We start from the raw sequence: 15,853 nt of genomic DNA, 5'->3' as shown, positions 1-15,853 counted from the left end.
TCATTGGAAGGACTGATGTTGAAGCTGAAACTCCAATACTTTGGCCACCTGATGTGAAGAGCTGACTCATTTGAAAAGACCCCGTGCTGGGAAAGGTTGAGGGCAGGAGGAGAAGGGGACGACAGAGGATGAGATGGTTGGATGGCATCACCGACTCAATGGACAAGGGTTTGGGTGGACTCCAGGAGTTGGTGATGGACAGGGAGGCCTGGCGTGCTGAGGTTCATGGGGTCACAAAGAGTTGGACATGACTGAGCGACTAAACTGAATGATTAGTGATGTTGAACACTTTTCCATTTGTTTGTTAGCGATTTATGTATCATCTTTGAAGAAATGTCTATTCAAGTCTTTAGTCCATATTTTAATTGGGTTATTTGTGTTTTACTTGTTGACTTCTAGGAGTTTTTTTTACATATTCTGGATATTAACCTCAAAAGATGTGTAATTTGTAAATTTTCTCTCAATTCTGTAGGCTACCTTTTTACTCTGTTGATTGTGTATAAATATTTTGATAATATAAAAATTATTTCCTGTTTAAGAAGGTTTTAGTTTAGATGTAGTTCAATTTGTCTATTTTTGCTTTTGTTGCTAGTGCTTTTGATGTCATGTTCAGGAAATCTTTGCCAAATTTACTATCATAAGCATTTCTTCTCAGTTTTACAGTTACAGGTCTTACTCTTAGGTCTCTGATACATTTTGGGGCTGATTTTGTGTGTGGTATAAGACAGGGTCCACCTTGCCTGTTGATATCCAGTTTTCCCAGCACCATTTATTAAAGAGACTTTCCCTTTTCCGTGGAAGGGTCTCAGCATCTTGGATACTTTTGAGATCCCTATTTTCTTCACTGCTACTGCATCCTTACAATATATCCAGATTATCTGAGGCTACTGGAGTTAAGTCTCTACTTCTTGCAAATAAGAGATACACAGATACCTCATAGCTCAGTTGGTAAAGAATCTGCCTGCAATGCAGGAGACCTGGGTTCGATCCCTGGGTGGGGAAGATCCCCTGGAGAAGGAAATGGCAACCCACTCCAGTATTCTTGCCTGGAGAATCCCATGGACAGAGGAGCCTGGCAGGCTATAGTCCATGGGGTTGTAAGAGTCAGATATGACTTAGTGACTAAACCACCACAGATACTAACTAGATACCTGATCTCTAATCCAACCAGAAAGACTAAGATTTTGTTATCTAAATAGTTATCACTCTTCCAAAAATTCTAAGATATGCTCTTACTTTCTCCCTCCTAATAACACCTGGTGATTCACCAGGTACTTGCTATCTTCTATGCAATATGCATGGGATAAAACAGAAACAGAACTCCGACCTTAGGCTTCTAAGAACTAGAAGTACTGGCAAAAAGTAATTACAATACAGTGTTGTGAGCACCTGAGGGAAGCACTTAATACGGTAAGCACTCAGAGGGAAAACTTAATCAGAGGTGGATACTTAAGGTGAATCCTGTAGGATGACAGATGGGGACGCAGTAAAGGAGAGATTCTAAATAGAAAGAATAAGAGAAGCAGACTAGAATCTAATATATTCCAGAAACCCAAGTAAAGCAATTTAGCTAGAATGGTGATTGTTCATTCATACATTCATTGATTCAACTGATTTATCGAGCTCTCTGATGTGCTGGGCAGGATGTCAGATACTTAGGACAGAGTGGTGAACCAAACAGAGAAAACTTCCTACCCTCAAAGAGCTCATATCCTAGCTGGGGAAAACAAACAAATAAATATACACATTATGCAGTCCTAAATGCTAATGGGCACGTACATAAACATATTTGTTCGTGAATGTGCTGTTTTAAACAAAGTGGTCAGGGAAAAACTTAAAAGAGGCATCATATTTCTGTAAGACACGAGTAGAGTAAGGGAGTGCAGAGCCCCAGGCCGAGGAAACAGTAAACACAGAGACGGGAGGTGGGGACAGGCCCAGCTTCTCCAGGAGCAGGAGACAGTTTGCGGGCCAGGGAGAACAGAAGAAACGTCAGCGAGGCAGCAGGAACATGCGAGAGGCAGCAAGGACACGCGAGAGGCAGCAGGAACACGCAGGCGGCAAAGGCACTGGCGAGAATTCCGGAGTTTATTCTTGGTGCAATGGAAACCACCGGAGGGTTTGAACTTTAGAGTGAAATGATCTGACTTACATTTAAGGATCACTCTTTCCCTGCTGTGATGCACTCAACTATAAGTGAGCAAAAGGCAGAAGCAGGGAGAATAACTGTATGGGATAATCTAGGCAAGAGATAATGGGAGCTTGGGAGTGGGGTGACAGTGGCTGAGGAGGTAAGAGGTGGTTAGATTCTAGACATATTCTGAAGGTAGAACAAACTGGAATTCCTTACAGACAGATGTAAGAGATGGGAAAAAGACAGGTCAAGGACAACTACAAAGGTTTCTGGCCTGAGCAGCTGTTAAAGTGGAGTTGCTGTTAACACAACTAGGCAAGACTCAGGGTGGAGCACAAGACAGAAAAAACAGCTAGAGTTTAGATCAGGATATATTAAGGTTTGTACAGATAAGGGTACTAGGCTTTTGGGTACATGAGCTTGAAGTCCAGAAGCAAGCTTGAAGCTGGGGATAAGAAATTTATAAGTCACTGGTGTTGTACACGGCATTTAAATTCCTGGACTACATAAGATTACCTAGATCAGGGGTCAGTGAGCATTTTCTATAAAGGGGCAAGTGGCAAACACTATAGGCTTTTGTGAGCCTACACAACTACTCAACTTTGCTGTCAACTCTGATGCTGTAGACCAAAGCAGCCAAAGAAAATACGTAAATAACTAGGCATGGATTCGGGACTTCCACGTGGCTCAGTGGTAAAGAATCATGCAGGAGCCACAGGAGACACGGGTTTGATCCCTGGGTTAGGAAGATCCCTTGAAGGAGGAAATGGCAACCCACTCCAGTGTTCTTGCCTGGAGAATCCCACAGACAGAGGAACCTGGCGGGCTACAGTCCATGTGGTCACAAAGTTGGACACAGCTGAGGACTGAGCACACATGCACGGGTCTGGCTTGACTTTCGATCTAGAAAGTCAATGCAGACAGGAGAGCTCTGCAGACTGAGCGCTAGGACACTTCAATATTTGGACGGGGAGGAACTAGCAAAGGAAACATAAGGGACAGCAAGCAGGGTAGGAGGAAAACCCACAACAGGCGGCTTCCAAGAACAGGTAAAAAAAGAAGGCAGGTTTTTGTTTCTGGAACTATACTAAACCTCCCCAACCCTGCACAGAAAACAACTGCAAAAGCTGAACACAATTTAAAAAGCAATTATTTGAAGGCACTGGAGAGCAAAGAGAAGCTAGTGGAGAGTGCACGCTTGCTTGCAGAAGGGGAGACAGGGAGCTATGCGAGGAAGTTTCCATCTCTTTGGCTTGTAGACAAAAACTAAATCCTATCCATGCTGTGCACCCAGTAGCTGCCAGGGCATCCAGTGGAAAACTAGTCCTTTTCAGCCAGAGAAAAGTTAAGCTGACAAAAGTAAAAGGAAGGGGGTAATACTGAAAAACAAAGGTCCAGAAAGGGGATCTCTAACCCCTCAATGTAGCTGCACAGACAAGAAACTGAGTCTGTAATGCAAGCCCAGCCAAGAAAATTAGCAACCAAAACAAAGGAAGTAATACTCACTGGAAAAGAATAAAACAAGCTCCGATCTTTGCATCTCAATGTTCAAAATGTTCAGGATACAACCCAAAATTACCAGATATATAACGAACCAAGAAAAAGGCACAGGATTCCCAGGAGAAAAGAAAAATTATTTATTATTATTATTTTTTTATAAAAATAATTTAGTCTGGCTCTGATATGAAGCAGAGATTGGAAATGATACAGATTCAAATGCGCTACAGTGCCTGCAAATAAGTGAAACATTTTCAGTGAATCAAAAATCTCAGTGAAAAAAATAAGAATTCTCTCAGCACAGTAAAAATGAAGCAAATGGATTCTATTATAGAATTGAAAACCATAATTTTTCAAAGAAAAAAATCACTAGATGGACCTAGCCAAATGAAGATGACATACAAAACAGTAAGTAAAACTAAATTAAATAAATATAAATTATCCAAGGTAGAGAGTAGAGCAAAAACAAAGACTAAAAGAAAAGCTTCATGGAACCATAAGACAGTATTAAATATTCCAACTTATGTGTAAGTAAAATGCTAGAAGAAAACGATACAGAAAAAGTATTTGGAGAACTAATGGCCCAATTTTTTCCAAATCTGATGAAAGACAAAAACTTATAGATGCAACATATTTAATGAACAACATGCAGAATAAACACAAAGTACATCACAGTCAAACTATTTAAAGATAAAGAGGTAACCTCAAAGGCAGCAAGAGAAACAAAATATTAATATCAGAAACAAAGTTCCAACAAATGGCTGATTTCTCATCAAAAACTGTAAATGCCCGAAGAGAGCAGAACACTGGTAAAAAGAACGCTGTCCACCTAGAGCTCTATATCCAGGGAAAATATTAGGAATTACAGAGGGTACTAAGGGTATATTCAAATAAAACTAAGAGAATTCATCACCAGCAGACATGAACTATGCAAAATGCTAAACGAAATTCTCCTGCTGAAGGGAAATAAAACCAGACAGAAAAAAATGAATGTTCGGAAAAGAATGAGGAAGAAATGAAATGGTAATTACCTAGGTAAACGCAAAAACCATTTTGTTTTTACCGATTCATCTCAATTTCTTTATAAACCATATAACTGCTTAAAGCAATGTTGATAATGTCATTTCTGTGGTTTACAATGTATACAGATGTAACATATATAAAACAAGTATATCAAAGAACAAGAAGGGAGGTAAGGGAAATACTAACTCATTGGAAAAGACCCTGATGCTGGGAAAGATTGAAGGCAGAAGGAGAAGAGGGCAACAGAGGACAAGATGGTTGGATGGCATCGATTCAATGGAAATGAACTTGGGCAAACTTTGGGAGATGGTGAGGGACAGGGAAGCCTGGCGTGCTGCAGTCCATGGGGTCACATGACTTAAGGATTGAACAACAACAAAAGGGAAATACAGACCTAAGAGGTTATGAAATTTCTGTTTTAAGAGAAAAGCAGTAAATTATTAATTATAAGTGAAATATGAAAAGTTTAATATATGCACTATAATCATTATCGCAAGCCCTGTCATGTGGCTTGCAGGGTCTTAGTTCCCTGACCGAGACTGAACCCAGACTGCTGGCAGTGAAAGCACAGAGCTCTAATCGCTGGACCACGGGGAATTCCCTGAATATATGTGTGTATATACATATTTTTAATGACCCTACTATATTCTATCTACAAGAGATGCACTTTAAAGACAAAGGCATAAATATTACAGATTGAAAATAAACAGATGAACAAAGATGCACCATACAAAGAGTAGGCATAAGAAAGTTGGCTGCTGCTGCTAAGTCGTTTCAGTCGTGTCTGACTCTGTGCGACCCCATAGATGGCAGCCCACCAGGCCCCCCCCCCCACCCCGTCCCTGGGATTCTCCAGGCAAGAACACTGGAGCGGGTTGCCATTTCCTTCTCCAATACATGCAAGTGAAAAGTGAAAGGAAGTCGCTCAGTCATGTCTGACTATTCACGACCCGATGGACTGCAGCCCAGCAGGCTCCTCTGCCCATGGGATTTTCCAGGCAAGAGAACTGGAGTGGGTTCCCATTGCTTTCTCCGAAGAAAGTTGGCACAGTTTTATTATTAATAATATCTGATAAAATAGTTTTTTAAAAAATATTACCAGAGATATAGAGGGTAGTATCACTCTGATATTTCATAATGATAAAATGATCAATTCCTTAGGAATACAAAACAATCACAAATGTGTTCTGTTGGTTGCAATAAGAGAGCTTCAAAATAAATGAAACAAACGTTGACAGAATTAAAAGCAGAAACAGAACTCCACATAGTTGGAGACTTTACCATCACTCTTACAGCAACTGACAGAACTAGACAAAGAAAACCAGCATAAACACAGAAGATCTGAACACCATCAACCACTCTGATACTTACAGAATAGGAAACAATAATGGCAGAATATATATTATTTTCATGTGAACATGCTGTGTTCAGCAAAACAGATCATATTTTAGGCCATAAAACATAACTCAATAAATTTTAAAAGACTGAAACCATATAAAAAATGTTCTATGACCACAGAGAAATTTAATTACAATCAACTCACACAAGATATGCAGGGACCTCCCCCAAATTTGGAAACGAAACAACATATCTAAAACATTAATATGAAAACAAAGAAATCACAAGAGAAAGAAAGTATTTTTTAACTAAATGAAAATGAAAATGCCGGGGGGAGGGGGGAGAAAATGAAAGCGCACCACAGCAGTATTCGGGGACGCACCTAAGGAAGCAATGCCGAGAGCAATCTATAGCTTTAAATGCTTACATCTGAATAGAAGATCTTAAACCAACAATCTAAGAAAACAGAAAACGAGCAAATTAAACTAAAAGTAAGATGTAAGAAGGAAATAATAAAGACCAAAAATCATGGAACTAGATGGTAGATAGTAGAAAACCTGGCTCCTATACTTGATAAAGCTTAAGTTCATGAAAAAGTAGATGAACTGTTGCAGATAAAAGAAGACAAGAGAAAAGACAGCTAGATACAATATGTATTATAGACTGGATCACAAAACAGGAAAAAAATAGCTGTAAAGGATATTATTGGAACTGTGGATTAAATAATAGTACTGTGTCATTTTCCTTAATAATTTTCTGATTTTGATAAAAGTACTGAGATTATATAAGATAAAGTCCTTGTTCTTAAGAACAAACGGACATAATGTCTGCAAACCACTCTCAAATGGTTCAAAAGAGAAGAAACTCTGCATTTAAAGAGAAAATGTTAAAGTAAATGAGACAAAACAATGGTGAATCTGGGCAAAGAGTTTAATTTTTCTGTATGAAATTTTATCAAAATTAGGTTTTAAAAATAAAAATGACAAGGAGGCTAGTAAAGTATGTAGGAGACTATCATGATGGACTTTATAAATGCTAGACCAAGAACTGTGAACTTCTAAAAGAGATATGAAGAAAGAAGTAGAAAAATCTGATCAATTTATTTTAGTGAACAGCCTGAAGGAAGTTCGACTGAAGGGAAAGAAGGAAAGACTAGAAGTAGAAAAACCATTTAGGAAGCATTTTACAATGTGAGTAAGAAATAATAAAGATCTAAATTAAGGCTGTGGGAATTGAAAAAGGTGAATTCTTTTTTGAGAATTCTTCAGGAGGTGAAGTAAGAGCCTTACAGAGTGGCTAGATTGTGGGGGATCAAGAGTAGGGGAGAAATGTAGGGTAACCCAGGCCTTCTCCCTGCTCCCTACCCAATTTTTGGCTGGGCAATGAGAAAGACAACATGTCACTCACCAAAGGGTACAGCAAAGTCCCGAGAGGCACAGAATGTTTCATTCAGAATGCTTTCAACCCTCTCTGCATCCTAGAATTACCTGGGGAACTTTAAGTTTTAAAAGTTCCCCAGGTGATTCTAAAGTGTTGCTAAGGAGAACTACAGCTATAAGCATGCACTAGACTCTTTAAGGGAGAAGGCGATGGCAGCCCACTCCAGTACTCTTGCCTGGAAAATCCCATGGACGGAGGAGCCTGGTGGGCTGCAGTCCATGGGGTCGCACAGAGTCAGACACGACTGAAGCGACTTAGCAGCAGCAGACTCTTTAAGCAAACATAGAATTTCAGCATTAGGAAAGATCCACAATCATTTGTGTCTGACTCTTTGGGACTCCGTGGACTGTAGCCCACCAGGCCCCTCTGTCCATGGAATTCTCCATGCAAGAATACTGGAGTGGGTAGCAATTCCTTTCTCCAGGGGGTCTTTCTGAAGCAGGAAAAGAACCCGGGTCTTCCGCATTTCAGGCGGATTCTTTACCATCTGAGTCACTGGGACCGCCCTGTCATTCATTTTAATTTGTCATGCAGATTAAGACCACAGATCAGAATACTACTAACACCCATTAGAATGGCCAAATTTAGAAAGACTGACAAAATTAAGTGTTAGCAAGTATGTAGGTTCTCATACATTGCTGGTGCAAGCAAAATGTGGTAAAATCACTTTGAAAACTTTCTGGCAATACTATTAAACATATGCCTATTCTACAACCCAGAAATTCTACTCCTAGGAAACATACCCGTGAAATACAGTGCATCTGTCCATCATAAAACAAGTATGAGACTATTCACAGAAGCTTTATCCATAATATAGCTTAAAACTGCAAACAACTCAAATGTTCATCAACAGCAGAACAGATAAAGAAACTGTAGTATAATCAAACAATGGAACACTACACTACACAGCAATTAACTAGAACTACTGCTATTAAAAACAAAAAATTCTTATAGACCATGTTGAGCCACCGAAGCCAGACCCAAAGAGTATCTACTATATGATTCGATTCAAAAAGAAAACCAATAAGGTATGATGATGGTAGGCAGAACAGTAGTTATCTTGGGGTGGGGACTTCTGCTTTCGTTTCTGCATGTGAGGACCTTGGAAATCACCATCTCATTCTAACAAGTACGCTGAACACACTAAAAAAGCAATAAGTCTTCTTGGATTCATAAAAGAGGGGAGGACACAGGGCACACTGTTACTCCCAAAATTGGAGATAGGCAAATGCAAAGAGTCATGGCTTACAAGAACAAAAACCAGTGGAAACCACCTCAGTAACCAATGCTGTGGTAGGAAAATCTGAACTGTAATCAGTGAGTTGCTGGAGGCTCAGCGTGGACAACTCTTAAGAGTTAAAGACTCCAGAGGAACCCAGTCAAAAGCAAGGACCCACAATATTTAGTGTTGCTTTCAAGAGGGGACCAGGTTACCCCAGTAAATATCACAGAAAAACTCCCTCATCCTTCCAGCAATTGGTGAGAACTGGAACCACTGTGAAATACACTAAGCAGTCCATTCTTGGCTTCTCTCTTCTGGAACACAGGCTCTAGGGCATGTGGCTTCAGCAGTGTGGCTCACAGGCTGAGCTGCTCCATACAGCATGTGGAATCTTCCCACCAGGGATTGAACCCAAGTCCCATGCATAGGCAGAATTCTTATCCACTGCACCACCAGGGAGGTCCCTAAGAACTCTATTCTTAACAAGGCTTACCCTCAGGAGAAACCAGAACCTAGCCTGCTTGGCACAGGGCTGAGCAGGGAAACGGCCACAGCCAGCACATTCCAGCTATCCTGTGCCACGTAAGGAGAGGAGAGAAAAACTGAGAAACACTCGAGAACGTCACAGTCCCGAGGCACAGGCTCCCTGAAAGACTGACACCTAATCACAGGATATACAACACTCCCCTTCTCCTACACTTTATGCCCACATTTACAGCAGGTCCTTTCACCTGATACATCATGTCTGATTAATAAGTAAAAATTATAAGGTCTACAAAAGGCAAAAAACACAACCTGAAGTCACAAAGCAAACATCACAATCAGAAATGGCATGGATGTTGGAATTACCAGACCAGGAATTTAAAACAACTATGAGTAATATGGGCTTCTCTGGTGGCTGAGATGGCTGTAATGGATAAAGCAGACAGCATGCATGAACAGCTGGACGACATAAACAGAGATGTATAAATACTAAGAAAGAACCCAAAAAAAATGCTAGAGATAAAAATCACTTCTAACAGAAATGAAGAATGCCTTTGATGGGTTTATTAGTAGACTTCACAATGACTTTGGAGTAGGCAAATATTTTCTTAGGAAATGGAAAACATAAACAATAAGAGAAACACTGATAATTTGGACTTCATCAAAATTAAAAATTTCTTTTCAAAATGACACCATTTAAAAGATGAAAAGACGAGCTACAGATTGGGAGAAAACAGATGTAAGATATGTATCTGACAAACAACTGGTATTCAAAATAAACTGTTGTTTAGTTGCTCAGTCATGTTGGATTCTTTTGCGACCCCATGGACTGCAGCCCACCAGGCTCCTCTGTTCACGGGATTTCCCAGGCAAGAATACTGGAGTGGGTTGCCATTTCCTTCTTCAGGAGATCTTCCCGACCCAGGGATTGAACCTGAGTCTCCTGCACTGGCAGGCAGATTCTTTACCACTGAGCCATAAGGGAAGCCACATTTAAAATATATATATGTCTTATTTTAATAAATAAAATTCAATAAGAAGACCAACAACCCAAATAAAACATGGACAAAACTTTAACAGGCACCTCACTAAAGAAAACAAATAAATGGTAAGTGCATGGAAGATGTTTAACATCACTAATCATCAAGGAAATGCAATTTAAAGCCACAAGAAGACACAAGCATACACCCAATACAACGGCTGAAGTTCAAAAAGGCTGACAATACCAAGTACTGGTTGGAGAGTAGTAACCAGAACTTGCCTACACTGCCGGTGGTTTAGCTGCTAAGTCGTGCCCGACTCCTTACGACCCCATGGACTGCAGCCCACCAGGCTCCTCTGTCCACGGGATTCTCCAGGCAAGAATGCTGGAGTGGGTTGCCATTTCCTTCTCCAATACACTGCTGGAGGAAATGTAAAAAAACCACTTCACTTAGCAATTTCTTATGAAATTAAACATACACTTGATCATATGACTCAGTCATTCTACACCTAAGCATTTACCAGAAAAATAAAAACAAACGTCCCACAGAGACTTGTATACGTATATTCATAGCAGGCTTACTTATAAGAGCCCAAAATGAGAAGAAAAAAATGTCCATCAACAGGTTAATGGATAAACAAATTATAGTTTATACTTATAATGGAATATTCCTCAGCAATAAAAAGGAGTGAATCACTGATGTATACAATAACTGTTGTTTAATCTCAATATTCTGAGCCAAAAATCCAGACACAAAAAGAATACATACCAGAACTGTAGAACACAAAATTCTCATTTTTGTAGATGAAGAAGGGCTTCCCAGGTAGCCCAGTGGTAAAGAATCCACCTGCCAGCGTAGGAGATACAAGAGATGGGGGTTCAATCTTGGGGCTGGGAAGATCCCCTGGAGAAGAAAAAGGCAACCCACTCCAGCATTTCTGCCTGGAAAATCCCATGGATAGCGGAGCCTGGAGGGCTACAGTCCACAGAGTCACAAAGAGTCGGACATGACTGAACAACTGAGCATGCACACAGAGCACACAAAACCAATTTATCACGACAGACCAGCTCTCGCCTGAGAAGCAGGGTAGACAGGCCAGCCGACTACAAAAGTGCACAAGCAGCGTTGTCTGCGTCTTCACTGAGGTTATGGTTTCCCAAATGTATATACTTGTCAAAACTCATCCAACTGTACATTTTAAATGAACACGTTTTATCATATGCAAAATTTACCTCAATAAAGTCAGCTTTTTACAGGGTGAAATTCCATTCTACCACCTCTAATGGCAGAGGATCTGCTTTTCTGGAAAGCCCCAAATCCACCCCTAGGGAGCCCACACCAGGCTGGTGGTGGCAGGCACATGGTCCTGAATACAGTGCCCACCTAAGAGCAAGGACTGACTTGCGGCTCTACGACCCAGCAGCAAATAAAGTTCACCAATTTTCCAAAACTGGTCTTCATGACAAAAATAAACTAGGCCAATACCCTCTCACTATAAAAACGTCACACAATCCTAAGTGTTACTTATAGACACATATTCCCTATTTGATCCAGAGTCTGAAACCTCACAAGTATTCTCCTCTAAGTGAATAAAAAATGGCAGAGCGTTAAAAAAAAAAAATCCCTCTGATCCTCAGATTCAGTGTCCCTCATCCTGGAGCTTTTAAAACAGCAACAGAGGCAATGACTGGTTTGCCAAGTCAGACTTTAGCCAAGTACTGAGTCTATATCTCATTCTTCTGGCTGCCCCGTCACAGTCCCCTTCTAATATTGGGGAAAGCCTCTACAAAAGGCTGGGGAAAGGCAGAACCTGCTTCTTATTATATAAAAGCTCAAAATACCTGATAATCAAAAGCAAATATCTGCAGCCAGATTACTTGAGTTTAATCCTTGGCTCCTCCACATATTATGTAAACTTCCTAAAAGTCTCAAAGTTCCCAAAATTCTCTTTCCTCATCAGTAAAATGATATTAGTACCTACCTTAGTTGTTGTAAGGATAAAATGAAATATAAAGTATTTAGAAAAGTGTCTGGCATATAATAAGCTCTACGTAAGTTACATTATTATTGTTTGTTTCCCAAGCTCTGGGGGAGCTGCCATGCGACCTAGGTTCTATGAAGGCACTCGCCCCAGACCTGAGATCAGAAACTAGTGACAACAAGACGAGTGATAAAAACTCACTGAGGGGCAGCAGTAGCCGCGGTGGGGCCACGCTGCCACTCCATGGGGCAGCGCAGTTACCGCAGCCAGTACCCAGAGTCCTGGCAGTGCCAGCCGCCAAGCCCGGGGCCAAGCCCCGGCAGCACAGTGCCCGCGCTGAAACCGTGCTGAACCGGGATCTGGGGCATACTCCCCGATAGGGAACCTGGATTCTGGTTTCCAACTTCCTTGTAAGTTACCTCAGATCCTCTTAGTAAATGTCTTTTCTATGTAAATGACCTGGAATTGGTTTCATCTGCTTGCAACATAAGACACTGAAAGCTGAACTACAAGAAGTGGATAAATGGGGAAAAGTCTTACGATATCTTTGTGAGTGCTTTTGAGTATCAATAATAACTATGAAACGCTCTAGAAACCTTTCAGAATGCTAGTGAATGAATTACCTATGAAACCTGTTTGATAGCTTCATGGTTCCTTAATTTGCCAGTAATAACTGAATGCTGACCTTTATTAACTGCCTTCTATCAATATATGCCAGGTGCCACGCTACCAAGCTTATTACCTGAAATATTTCCTTTAACGTTTACAACTGCCCTGTGAGTAGTTAATGTTAGTTGCTCAGTCGTGACCGGCTCTTTGTGACCCCGTGGACTGCAGTCCTCTAGGCCTCTGTCCATGGGGTTCTCCAGGCAAGAACACTGGAGTCAGTAGCCATTTCCTTCTCCAGGAGGTCTTCCTGACCCAGGGATTGAACCCTGGTCTCCTGCATTGCAGGCGGATTCTTTACCCTCTGAGCCACAAGGGAAGCCTGTGAGGGAGATAAGATTTTCCCAATTTAACAGATAAGAAAACTGAGGACTAGGTCCGTTAAAGGATTAAAATAATTTAAATAACGTACCCTCTTGCAAATGGAGCCCTACAACAACAACAGTGGGTGCTGACTGTGTGCCAGCTGCTGGTCCATGTGTTTTTCACATATTAACTGATTTAATTCTAATTGCTCAATGTGCATTATCTCCTTCAAAACTCTCAAACTTAGGTACCATTATTATATCTGTTTTACAGGTAAGAAGACAGATTAAGAAATCTCTCAATGACATGCAGCTACCAAGTGATGAAATGGGATTCAAATCTGGCACATTGGCTTTGAGAGGCCTTATTTTTAACCTCAACATTACAGAGTCTCTCAAAGGCGAGTGAAACATATCAATGTCATGCCAGCCAATATATATGCCAATGGGTCATGCCAATATATATGCTTTCAGACATTTATGAGTCAAACGTACTGTTTCCTCAATGCTGACCACCTGTACTGCAGTTTTCTCTATTTCCGTATCGTCCTACACAGTTAGAGTAGCATTTGTCTTAATCTGACCCTTCACTTTCAACAATTCAAGACTGAAGCATCAGCTTCCAATCACATCGTTAGTGCTGCCTTTTGCTAATACCAGAGTCCCAGAGACAGCTGCATCTAGGACCTGCTACTCCTGGCTGTGGGAGGCTGCAGAATTAAACTAGGATGTCTGGGAATCAGGAGCTTCAAGATACGGACTAAGCCTGCTATTGCAAACAGCATCAGCTGCCAGAAAATATGGATGTTATTACTGATCCTGATAACTCCATAGTTATTAACTGGGGTCAGTTTTAGTACCCATCCCCCCCCTAAGGACATTTCTGAATGTTATAGCTGGGGATGGTGTGCTACTGGCATCTTGAAGATACAGGGCAGGAATGTTGCTAGAGGTCCTACAATGCACAGGATAATTCCCACAATAAAAAACCTTATAGCAAAATATGTCATATTGTTAAGGCTGAAGAACCCTGTAAATAGCCTGATGCTACATACTGCTTCTTATAATAGCAGAACTTATTGGTCTAATACATACTCACTTTATCAAATTACCTATGACATCTTTCAGAGAAGTAGAACAAATAATCCTAAAATTATATTGAACCAGAATTGCCAGAGCAATCCTAAGGAAAAAAACAAAGCTGGAGGCATAACCTTTCCAGACTTCAGACAACACCACAAAGTCACAGTAATCAAAACAGTGTGGGATTGGGGAGGGGGGGGGGAACAGATACATGGATCAATGGAACAGAACTAAGAGCCCAGAAACAAACCCATACACCTACAGTCAATTAATCTTTAACAAAGGAGGCAAAAATACACAACAGGGAAAAGACAGTCTCTTCAGCAAATGGTACTGGGACAGCTGGACAGCCTCATGTAAATCATTGAGGTTAAAACACACCCTCACACCATACACAAAAATATACTCAAAATGGCTTAAAGCAGTGGTCCCCGACCTTTTTGGAACCAGGGACTAACTTCATGGAAGACAGTTTCTCCATGGCCCAGGCGGGAGGGGGATGGTCTGGGGGTGATTCAAGCACATTACATTCATCGTGCACTTTATCTCTAGTCTAAGGACACTGATCTGACAAGAGGTACTACTGGTCTTCAGTCTGGAAGCTGCAACCCCTGGCTTAAAGACTTAAAATACAAAACATGACACCATGACACTCCTAGAAGAAAACACAGGCAAACATTTTCTGCCATAAATTGTACAGACGATTTTTTAGATCAGTCTCCCAAGGCAAAAGAAACAAAAGCAAAAAGAAACAAATGGGACCTAATCAAAAGAAGCTTTCACACAGCAAAAGAAACCATAAACAAAAGGAAAAGACAACCTATGAACTGGGAGAAAATATTGGCAAATGATGTGACTGATAAGGGCTTAATCTCCAAACTATACAAATAGCTCATACAACTCAATAACCAACCAACCAACCCAATCAAACAATGGGGAGACACTTAAGTAGACATATTTCCAAAGAAGACATACAGATGGCTAACAGGCACATGAAAAGATGCTAAACACTGCTAATTACTAGAGAAATGCAAATCAAAACTACATCTCACACCAGTCAGAACAGCCATCACCAAAAAGTATACAAACAAGTGCTGGAGAGGGTATAAAGCAAAAAGAAGCCTCCTACACTGCTGGCGGACTGTACGCTGGTGCAGCCACTATGGAAAACAGTATGAGTGTGTGCATGCTAAGCTGCTTCAGTCATGTCTGACTCTGCAACCCGATGGATTGTACCCTGAGAGGCTCCTGTGTCCATGGGATTCTGCAGGCAAGAATACTGGAGTGGGTTGCCATGCCCTCCTCCAGGGGATATTCCTAACCAAGGATCAAACCTGCGTTGCTTATGTCTCCTGCACTGGCAGGCGGGTTCTGTATCACTAGCACAGATTACTTCAAAAACTAGAAACAGAATTGCCATATGATCCAGCAACCCCACTCCTGGGCACATATCTGGAGAAAACTATAATTCAGAAAGATACATGCATCCCAAACGTTCACGGCAGCACTACTTACAAAAGCCAAGGCATGGAAGCAGCCTAAATGTCCATCAACAGATGAAGGGGTAAAGATGACGTGTGTGTGTGCGCGCGTGCACGCACACACAAGGGGATACTATTCAGCCAGAAAAAAAGAATAAAACAATGCCATTTGCAGCAACATGGGTGGACCTAGAGATTGTCATATTGAGTGAAGTAA

General features: G+C 41.0%; 1 protein-coding gene across 7 annotated transcripts in view; it reads right to left on the bottom strand.

Moving 5' to 3' along the window:
- ARFIP1 (ADP ribosylation factor interacting protein 1) overlaps positions 1–15,853 on the bottom strand; it is a 135,563-nt gene that overhangs the window by 92,830 nt on the left and 26,880 nt on the right. Inside the window, exon 1 of one of the 7 annotated variants that reach the window (XM_044930538.2) lies at positions 12,844–12,954. The exons of 4 other annotated variants lie outside the window; for them this stretch is intronic. Coding sequence is in view for 1 of the 3 variants with exons in the window: in XM_025268186.3 (XP_025123971.1) it covers positions 10,889–10,915 (27 nt within the window). In the remaining 2 variants the exon portion in view is untranslated. Of the gene's footprint in view, positions 1–10,888; positions 10,923–12,302; positions 12,457–12,843; positions 12,955–15,853 lie in introns of those variants that run through there. 2 more of the 7 variants (XM_044930539.2, XM_025268186.3) reach the window with 2 other exon arrangements.

Source organism: Bubalus bubalis, chromosome 17, assembly GCF_019923935.1.
Source record: "Bubalus bubalis isolate 160015118507 breed Murrah chromosome 17, NDDB_SH_1, whole genome shotgun sequence".
NCBI lineage: Eukaryota > Metazoa > Chordata > Mammalia > Artiodactyla > Bovidae > Bubalus > Bubalus bubalis.
This window is presented reverse-complemented; position numbering and strand designations above follow the sequence as displayed.